The sequence below is a fragment of the Ostrinia furnacalis genome, unplaced genomic scaffold (genome assembly GCF_004193835.3).
Source record: "Ostrinia furnacalis isolate ACB-3 unplaced genomic scaffold, ASM419383v2 OfSCF4239, whole genome shotgun sequence".
NCBI lineage: Eukaryota > Metazoa > Arthropoda > Insecta > Lepidoptera > Crambidae > Ostrinia > Ostrinia furnacalis.
The window spans coordinates 817,402-828,062 of NW_021134478.1; the positions used below are offsets into that span (position 1 = coordinate 817,402).

The 10,661-nt window shown below is 40.3% G+C and overlaps 2 protein-coding genes across 5 annotated transcripts in view; one reads left to right on the forward strand and one right to left on the reverse strand.

Annotated features, from left to right (window-relative positions):
• LOC114359124 (DNA repair protein RAD52 homolog) overlaps positions 1 to 2,453 on the reverse strand; it is a 10,002-nt gene extending 7,549 nt beyond the window's left edge. Inside the window, exons 1-2 of one of the 4 annotated variants that reach the window (XM_028313383.1) lie at positions 2,212 to 2,453; positions 972 to 1,119 (exon numbers count right to left, since the gene is read on the reverse strand). In XM_028313383.1, the coding sequence (XP_028169184.1) occupies positions 972 to 1,119; positions 2,212 to 2,259 (196 nt within the window). In that variant the 5' untranslated portion in view covers positions 2,260 to 2,453. Of the gene's footprint in view, positions 1 to 971; positions 1,120 to 1,585; positions 1,730 to 1,828; positions 1,987 to 2,211 lie in introns of those variants that run through there. The other 3 variants (XM_028313380.1, XM_028313381.1, XM_028313382.1) reach the window with 3 other exon arrangements.
• A 573-nt stretch (positions 2,454 to 3,026) lies between these two features.
• Rtca (RNA 3'-terminal phosphate cyclase) lies at positions 3,027 to 10,617 on the forward strand (the record flags this gene model as incomplete). Its single annotated transcript, XM_028313410.1, has 8 exons — positions 3,027 to 3,197; positions 3,293 to 3,410; positions 3,720 to 3,846; positions 4,197 to 4,280; positions 5,652 to 5,753; positions 7,859 to 7,997; positions 9,552 to 9,670; positions 10,479 to 10,617. Coding segments are annotated over exons 1-8 (870 nt in total), but the record flags the coding sequence as incomplete, so codon positions are not given.
• Positions 10,618 to 10,661: the final 44 nt, after the last annotated feature.

The following is a 10,661-nucleotide window of genomic DNA, read 5'->3' on the forward strand; positions in this document are numbered from 1 at the left end:
CATATATACCCACACACACACACACACACACACACACACACACACACACACACAAACACACACACACACACACACACACAGTGTCACATAGCCTTACCTTACTTTTGAAAAATACCTTATTATGAAATAAGTAGCTGTTTGTTTATAAAACTAGTGAATGTAACTAAAACTATTGAATGTAACCAAAACTATAAAGATATCTAGCGTTGATCTAGTTCTAGTAATACGTACTTGTGAGTTTTTGTGGCTTGTTTAACATAATTATGTATCTTTGTAACTTTAAGAAGGAGCGGGGCCTCCTAACACAGGTATTATACTTAAAAGGAGACCCCAGCCACTTGCAACAATTATGTTAACTTATAAGATACTGAATAAATGTTTTTTCATTTTCATTTTTCATTTTCAACCTGTATGTAACCTATTATTGGTACCATTTGAAAGAGCTCGTGAAGCACTTTCAGAATCAGTAACTAGTTTTTCGATATCTTGTATAGTTTAGAAATAATCAAGTGAGATCACTTATCGTTCCATATGTATAACCACCCTGTATAATCCGGCTGACACACACACACACACACACACACAGTGTCACATAGCCTTACCTTACTTTTGAAAAATACCTTATTATGAAATAAGTAGCTGTTTGTTTATAAAACTAGTGAATGTAACTAAAACTATTGAATGTAACCAAAACTATAAAGATATCTAGCGTTGATCTAGTTCTAGTAATACGTACTTGTGAGTTTTTGTGGCTTGTTTAACATAATTATGTATCTTTGTAACTTTAAGAAGGAGCGGGGCCTCCTAACACAGGTATTATACTTAAAAGGAGACCCCAGCCACTTGCAACAATTATGTTAACTTATAAGATACTGAATAAATGTTTTTTCATTTTCATTTTTTCATTTTTCATTTCCAAGACAAATATGTATTATCCGCGTGCATGCAATAAGAGGTGGATGATTGTTTACCGAGATCCTGTTTAGTAACCGTCCAACTCCAGTTATTGAAGCCCCACTGTGTGTGGCCGAAATTGATGAGTTGCTGCCGCTTCTGCTGCTGCTCTGGGTCTTCATCGTTATGGAGTGTCTCTGCCGCTGGCATGTTCATGTTGTCCGGCTGAACACGCAAATGGACATGTTAGAACAGTCTTTCCCAAAGTGGGCGATAACGCCCCCTTGTGGGCGCTGCAGGCTTAAAGGGGGGCGGTAAGAGACCCCGGAAAAAAATTGGGGCATTGTGTAGAGGCTTGGTAGGCCATTTGTAATTTCATCTACTTAGGTCTCTTGACACCGACTGAGCATTTGACTCTTGAAAATTTAATGGGGGCGCTAAAAAGAATTTATTCTCAAAGTGGGCAGTAGACAAAATAAGTTTGGGAACCGCTGTGTTAGAACGTAATGTGGGAAAAAGATCACTTTAAAAATTGAAACTCCTCAAATCATAGAAATCAAGATGGTAGAATGCCAGATCATATATTTGAATATTTGAACTAAATGAGCTTCTCTTTGAACTCTGGTCTTATTATAAATTAATAAATTCAACATTTGCAGGTGCAGGGAATATATCCTCACGGCAAACTTAAGAATCTGCTGTTTTAGTGAAATCATATTCAGTTGAATCAACTGCAACAAATGATCGTTTTAAGCTTTCGCTCTCCTGTCAAATACATATTTTACAGATTCGTAACTTTGCCATGGATATCCACAATACATAATATGACAATTAGAACATTTGTTCATTACTGCCTCTATCTGCAACAACACAATGGATGCTGGCATATACTTAACTTGAGGGTATAATAGAGAAAAATCTGTCTGGTACATACAGGAAATAAGCACGTAAGCGCAATACCAAAGATCCCCAGTTACCACCAAGCAATTATTTTTATATTAGATCAAGAAGCTTAGCCGTTATAGAAAAAATTTAGCTTGGTCAAACTTAATTAATTAAAGAAATATCTGCGCCTGTTTTCTACTGATTCTGCTCGTACATATTGCCTATGATTTCAATTATTTGTTGGAAGTCTTACAACTACCTACATTTGAATATTAAGAAAGTATAATATAATGCAGGTGAATGCGTAGGTACCTAATTGAATTTAGCACAACCTCTATGCGCCACAAAAAATATCAAGGCTGTTCTCGAAGCACGTAACCATATATTAACACGTAGAAAGTTTGCCGATACGTAGTTGAAAAGGTTATTTACCATTTTGATGCTACAATTCGCCACGGGAAAGCCAGGTTTCCTCTGCATCCTGGTAAGCTTTTGCTAGATTATTTCGTCACAAAACAAGATGCCATGAAATTACTTGTAATCTCCACTTGCCGCTTTGAGTAATTTTGAAACCACTTCTTAAGATTTTAGCGTAAAATAGCACAAAATAATCCACAACTTCCAAAAAATTGTATTGACATTTTGCGTGGAAGTTCCGTTTCATTCATATACAAAACTCTAAACAATAACTTTGCATTTTAACCGAAATTAATGTGAAATGGAACGCACACTTTATTTAATCAGCATGTGAATCACAGATGGCGCCATTATAGCTTGATCTGGCCATTTAGCTGTTTTTTTTGTATTTCAGAATTTTCAGAGAGATGGTCAGTTTCAACAAATTGTATTTCCTTACGTTTCTACGGACCTCTGCAGTTTTTTTGAGTTCTATACTCAAATATTACATAAATGGGAGTACGTGTTTGCCTCATCTTTCGTTGCGCAACCTTTAATTTAGTTGAAAAAGCTAACCATTATGTTTTTGCACATAAATTAGCTGATTTAAGGTAACTGAATCAAAAGTTATTTTAAGTTTTTTAAATAATGCGTCTTCACTAACGCCCTCTTGCAGGTGTTACTGTCATATTGCATGCCGTTGCCCGGACATATCACAGAAAAAAAAAATGTTTACGTCAATGTCAATTTGCTGATATTTTTTTTTTAAATCCTTCCTGGCCTGGAATTTGTACCATTGGCCGAATACTTGTAAGTTGTCAATATATTCTTTCATGTCGTTAAAATAAAATGTTTGCTTCCAGTTTGATATATTTATTTATTGATTTGCAAAAAGTTGTGCCACAAGTTGTGCTAGTGCCGGGTGTATTACAATAATTTAAACTTTTAGAGGACTGAATTGCTATTGTTTTACAATAAATATGACTGATTTCATAGATATCGACGGTAGCATTTTAGAGGGGGTATGTATTTAAACCATACCATAAAAAATCTAAACAATTAATACTATTTTCAGTACATAGTTTTGCTAAGATTTTAATGTGTTCAAACTTTGCAGGGTGGTCAAATACTGCGTATTTCTATTGCGCTGAGTGCAATCTTAGGTGTGCCAGTTCGAGTGAGCAAAATCAGGGCGGGCCGAAGCAAGCCCGGGTTAGCTTCGCAACATCTAAAAGGTAGTACATTACTACTGTAATATTGTTCCTGATATTGCGCAATGTGATTTAAAACTATATTTTTAGGCGGTCGTCTAACTAAAGCGTACTTGAAACAACTTTGTTACAATTATAATATTTGAAAAATTCATAAGACATGTCAAAGTTTTTAGAATTTTGGTAAACTATTGACATACAGATGCAATTATAAAATTATCCCTAAAACATAGGAATGATAGGATAATTTAATGCAAATTGAAAAAGAACAATAGTTCAGCTAAACAATACAAACTAATATATTTAAAATTCTTTTCTTTTTAATCATTTCAGGCATTGAACTTGTCGGCGAGATGTGCCAGGCAAGGGTGAGGGGCGCCAGTATAGGCTCCACCGAGATTGAGTTCACCCCGGGCCCGCTCAGGGGCGGGCAGTATGAGGCTGACACACACACTGCCGGGTATTTTAAATATTTACTTGCTTTGTTATTGCCATTTTTCGCTATAAAAACGATTTCAACGTTTCATTTTTGTTGCCTTTGCGTTTTTATTAAATATTAGATGATATTTAAAATGAAAAATTTCTATCTTATGCTAGTAGATTATTTAATTCATACTCCAGTCAAGTTATAACTGATAAAATAATAATCACTTTTTGTAATTATTTATTTGCTTGTCACGTTGTAAATACAAATGGCGTCGTCGCTGGCCACCGATGGCTGTAGTCGGTGGTCCATTTGCGCCGACACTAAGAATGTCATTTTACTTGCTGGCGCTATTTTCCAGTTCCATGCATTAAAATTGTTTCCAGTTCGGTCAGCCTGCTGCTGCAGGCGGCGCTGCCGTGCGCGCTGTTCGGCGCCGCACCGGTCGAGCTGCAGCTACGCGGTGGCACCAACGCTGCCATGGCTCCGCAGGTCGACTTTATGGCGCAGACGTTCCGCAAGCTGCTGAATCGATTCGGCGCGGATTTCGAAATGACCATACATAAGAGAGGGTGAGTGATACTACCTTTACCGCAGGTGGACTATATAGCTCCGCAAGTCGACTACATAGCGCGGGTGTTCCGCGCGCAACTGAATCGCTTCGGATAGGCGCGGGTGAGTGATACACTGGCACCTTGGACGAATAAACCACTGGACACGAAACCTACAAGATTTCTAAGGAAACACGATCAACCACTTTTTGCGGGGGGAGAGGTTTGACAATTGTCAAATAATGACATTTAGTGCTGGGAAAAGATCGTAAATTTTTATCGATAGTTATGTAAATGAATGAATGAATGAACCTAACGAGATAAATGAATTATGGATTGATTTAATATTGAAAATTTCTTTAATTGAAAGACTATAATTAATTATTGTATCGTGTTTATTATAATGCCATTGGTAAATCATAGGTACAAATAATATTACAAATTATTCATATAGGTAGGTAACTAGGTGAAATATTTTTTGGCTGTGTTATCATTATCAAATTCGTAAAGCAATAAACAAGTAATATTCTGTTACGATCGACTGCTAACTAGCTTTTGGTCTCAACAAATGTTATAATCTGTCTCACGTCACGGACAAAAGTTTCATCAATAGCCTATTTCTATACATTTCATGAAACACAATTTGATAACATTATGACAATGTATTGCTTTGTAGCGCTTGCAGTACGGATGCACTATCTGAGAATATTTAATTCTTATCTAATGTTGTTGATATTCTTATGTTTAGGTCATTCGAGAAGACCTCCTAGTACTTATTTCAGTTTTGAAGACGTCGGTATATCCTAACTTCATTGATTCCAGAGCAATTTCGCGTTTCCGCTGTAAGCTGGATATTATCTTTGGTCGAAGATGTGAAAAATGAGATGTGAATGAATGAATGAAACCTATAATCCAACCAAATTAAATATGCTACATGTTTTAAGCATTTACATGTACAATGAGTACTTTTTAAAATGACGTAATCTTATTTTGTTTACATATCAAATTTTATTTATTTTACGAAAAAATAGCTACTATAATAGATTTAAAATGTACTTACGCGTGATAAGAAACATTTCTTGTGTGACAGGAATAATTTTTGCAATAAAGTACGGCGCATTTACCCATTTTTCGTGATATTTTTACTCTTCGAGAGCTGGCGTCATACTGACAAAGTGACAACCTGACAACATTTACCATGGCTAATTTAGCCATGGTAAGTGCTAGCGGGGTAAAGACGAAAACGTCACTCGTTACGCGTCCAGTGGTTTATTCGTCCAAGACTGGCACCAACGCCGCCATGGCTCCGCAGGTCGACTTTATGGCGCAGACGTTCCGCAAGCTGCTGAATCGATTCGGCGCGGATTTCGAAATGACCATACATAAGAGGGGGTGAGTGATACTATAATTGCGCCGCAGGTGGACTATATAGCTCCGCAAGTCGAATACACGGCGGCACGGCGCGGGTGTTCCGCGCGCAACTGAATCGCTTCGGTGCGGATTTCGATGTAAGTATACATAGGCGCGGGTGAGTGATACTACACTGGCACCAACGCCGCCATGGCGCCGCAGGTCGACTTTATGGCGCAGACGTTCCGCAAGCTGCTGAATCGATTCGGCGCGGATTTTGAGATGACCATACATAAGAGGGGGTGAGTGATACTATGCCCGATAGGAGTCGGTGTGTGATACTACAGTCGCGGCACCAACGCCGCCATGGCGCCACAGGTCGACTTTATGGCGCAGACGTTCCGCAAGCTGCTGAATCGATTCGGCGCGGATTTCGAAATGACCATACATAAGAGAGGGTGAGTGATACTACCTTTACCGCAGGTGGAGTAAATGGTTCCGCAGGTGGACTACATGGCTCCGCAGCTGGACTAGATGGCTCAGCAAGTCCACTATATGGCGCGGGTGTTCCGCGCGCAGCTGAACCAGTTCGGAGCTGACGAGAGGGTGAGCGGGCGCGGTGACGAAATATCAAACATATGTAGTGATTCCAAGTGTTCACGTACGAAACGCAGGTGCGGTCTAACTAGCGGGCAAGCTAGCGACTGGCGCGCGCGGAGCGCTCGCGGTAATTTCAACGCGTGAAGATGTTTGTGTGTGTTCATGTCAAACTAGCGGCGGCGCGCGCGTTTCACTCGCGACGTCAGGTAAGTTCAACCAGTTTGAACTTGTCGCTAGAATCGATAGTACGTCACACTCGCGCGAACGCCTGGTCGTCAATGTGAACACGAGCTCGCGACGTTTCCCGCGCCCGCGCGTGCCTACGTGAACAAGCACTGAGATACTGATTGATCACACCCCCCCGCGTGCTCCCCACCTCTTGACATGGCATGGCCAGTGGCCTAATTCACGTATTTTGACAGTCAAGATCTCGCTGACGTTCAGAAGTCCTCCCATTGAAAAATAGTTCTAAATTCGTATTCACAAGAATCATTTCGATAGAATGATTACTCTATAGGATCGCAATTCAGCGATTTGTTGTCGTTGAAGTTTTGTTGCGTCGTCGCATTGAAAAACAGTTCTAAATCCGTACTCACAAGGGTCATTTCGACAGATCGATTACTCGATAGGGTCGCAACTCAGCGATTTGTTGTCGTTGAAGTTTTGTTACGTGAATAAGGCTACGGGTCCCCCCCCCCCTGAAAAATAACTCTAGATACGCCAATGATCGTTGCCTTCTGGTACCCTTTGTCTACTCACGGACATTGCCCGCGGGCGGCGTGACCGGAGGGAGCGGCGAGCGTTCGGCGAACGAACGAGCAATGTTCGGTTCGCGAGCGAACATCTAAGAAGACGATCCGCACGCACTCTCTTCAACGACCTTGCACAAAACGGTCTCGATAACATTGTAAATTTATACCGAATAGATAATTAATTTCATACAGTCCACTCTTTTCAACCGACTTCAAAAAAGGAAGAGGTTCTCAATTCGACCCGTATGTTTTTTTTTTTCTATGTTTGTTACGCGATAACTCCGCCAATTATGAACCGATTTGAACAAATCTTTTTTCGGCGTATAGGTGATACCTCAAGGGTGGTCCCATTTAAATTTAATAATAAAAAAAACAACCCCCAAGGGTGGAAAATTGGGGATGAACTTTTTTATACGCAATATCTCCGCCGATTATGAACCAATTTTTTTTGGTCTCAGTGTACTGCATACCTTCAGTGCTAACATCAAGGTGATAATTAGTTAACTAAAAAGCAAGAAATAAGTAAAATTTTATAAAAAAAAATAAAACCTACTCCAAAAAACCTACACTAAAACGTAGAAAAATAATTACTAATTACCTACTTATTATCATGGTATACCTACATAAATATTAATAATTCGTCCTAATAAATAAGTAGGTAATTAGTAATTATTTTTCTACGTTTTAGTGTAGGTTTTTTTGAGTCGGTTTTTCATTTATAAACTTCCACTACACTCACTATCGAAGTAACACCCTTCTATCAGCGCCCTTCAATTGACTCCCGATTGCCGTCAGGTACTTCCCCAAAGGCGGCGGGCACGTGTCGGTGCGGGTGTCGCCGGTGCGGTACCTGAGCGGCGTCAACATCATGCAAGGCGGCCGCGTCATCGCCGTGCAGGGCGCCAGCTTCGTGGCCGGCAACCTGCCGCTCCATGTATGACCGCACAATATAAATAAATAAATATAAATATAAATAAACTAGCTGACCCGGCGAACTTCGTACCGCCTTAGCGTAGAGATTTTCTTAATATTTTTTTCCGTAAGAACCATCCTTGGACTTCCACAAACATTTAAAAAAAAGAATTATCGAAATCGGTTCAGCCGTTCACACGTGATGCCGTGACAACGCGAAACGGGTTTCATTTTTATATATATATATAGATTCTTTATTGAATAACTTATTTGACAGTTTAAACTTTAGGCTAATCTTATGCTACAAAAGGTAAAATTATACATGTGCCTGAACTAGGAAATGTTTTCCTGTATCTCAGGCGAAATAAAGGCTTAACGATACTTTATTTAACTATCATTAGCAAAATACATAATAATATTATACATAAACAAACCACTTACATACAAATTATGTTTATACTAAAAATTAAAATCTATACACATTAAGCAAAATCTAACAATGTTACTAACACGTTCCGACGCGGTACTCCAGTCCACTATGACACTAACAATCTTCATACAAATGTTATTTTGCAACAACAAGTCTGCTCTCTATGGAAACTAATGTAAAATCGACGGTTGTTGTCGTAGTGATTTTAAGATTGATTTTCGTGAAAACGGCGAGACCCGTACTGCCATAATATGTATTCCACCTTTCTAAAATCTAAAACTAAAAGTAATTGCTAAAATCAAGTGGCAGTGGGCGGGGCACATAGCTCGTAGAGACGACGGCCGTTGGGGCAGAATAGTTCTCGAGTGGCGTATATGCCGTTACCGCGGCGGAACGTGTAAGGCCTCAGCCTCGAATTTAGCGGGCAGAGGCGCGGGAGCGGCGGCGGCGCGGGAGCGGGGCAGGCAATGCAGACCCGTTCTCGAAACAAGCGGGCAGCTCGCGCGGCGCTTTAGCGGCGAAGTGTTGTATTCGGGGTTGTGTTGTCGAGATATTTGTTTTTATTCGCAAACGAAATGTCTGAACAACGGCGACAATTTTATTTCGATTCAAATTTATTCCTAACTCTCGATTTATTGTGGGCAAAAGAAGGAGTGCGCTGCCCGCTCGTTGCCCGCTCCCGCGCCGCTGCCCGCTCGTTGCCCGCTCCCGCGCCGCTGCCCGCTCGTTGCCTGAAATCTCAGTTGATCAATTGTAAGCAATTTTACCAATGGTCCGTGACCCTCACTCGGCATGGGGCACACTGAAAACCAGCGCCGTGGCCTTCGTCACCGTGGGCCACGGCATATTCTGAGTGGGGTCCCGTTGCAGTGGGCATCTTGTATGTGAATGGGTGGCACTGCTCAGTTTACTCTTGTTTTTATTTTATTTTTCTTCTTCCATTATTATTTGCCACTGTTATGTCTATGTATCTAATTGAATGTATTTGTGTGATGTCCATTGTAATATAGGTATATTTCTTTCAATTACGACTCTAAGAACTGTTAATAAAATACTTTTTTTTAATTAAAGAAATGAACACAATACTCTTAACTAACTATGTCCGGATCAAAAGCATTTAGAAAATTTAAATAACTTCATTTACAGTTAGCGCATGGTATGGCAGATGGCGCGAAAGAAGAGCTCAGACCTGTGTGCACCAAGATAGACATCAAGTGCTACAAAGAGGACAGGAGCGTGGCGCCCGACAACTGCAACGGTATCAAGTGAGTTTCCTAACACTAGGCGCAGATAGGGTTGCCAGGTGTCCGGCTTTAGCAGGACATGTTTGGCTTTTTAGGGACTTGTCCGGCCAAATATTGCATTGTCCGGCCTGTCCGGCTTTTGTTAGGCTTTTTATTTGGTTGCCGCGCCAGGCGAAAGTCGAGCCACAGAATCATATGAAACGCACGCATCAGGATGTTGGTTACCAACCGATGATGATAGTACTCACTCTAGAGCTGACACTAACACCCGTATTCACAAACGATACTTACCTATGCAAAGCAGCAACGCTATGCGAAATGAGACATTTCTCAATGCGTTCCATATTGTAAATGTGNGAATAGGTATTATCAAAAGGGTGGTTTCATGCGAATTTGAAGAAAATATTTCACCCCCAAGGGTGGAAAATTGGGGATGAACTTTTTTATACGCAATATCTCCGCCGATTATGAACCAATTTTTTTTGGTCTCAGTGTACTGCATACCTTCAGTGCTAACATCAAGGTGATAATTAGTTAACTAAAAAGCAAGAAATAAGTAAAATTTTATAAAAAAAAATAAAACCTACTCCAAAAAACCTACACTAAAACGTAGAAAAATAATTACTAATTACCTACTTATTATCATGGTATACCTACATAAATATTAATAATTCGTCCTAATAAATAAGTAGGTAATTAGTAATTATTTTTCTACGTTTTAGTGTAGGTTTTTTTGAGTCGGTTTTTCATTTATAAACTTCCACTACACTCACTATCGAAGTAACACCCTTCTATCAGCGCCCTTCAATTGACTCCCGATTGCCGTCAGGTACTTCCCCAAAGGCGGCGGGCACGTGTCGGTGCGGGTGTCGCCGGTGCGGTACCTGAGCGGCGTCAACATCATGCAAGGCGGCCGCGTCATCGCCGTGCAGGGCGCCAGCTTCGTGGCCGGCAACCTGCCGCTCCATGTATGACCGCACAATATAAATAAATAAATATAAATATAAATAAA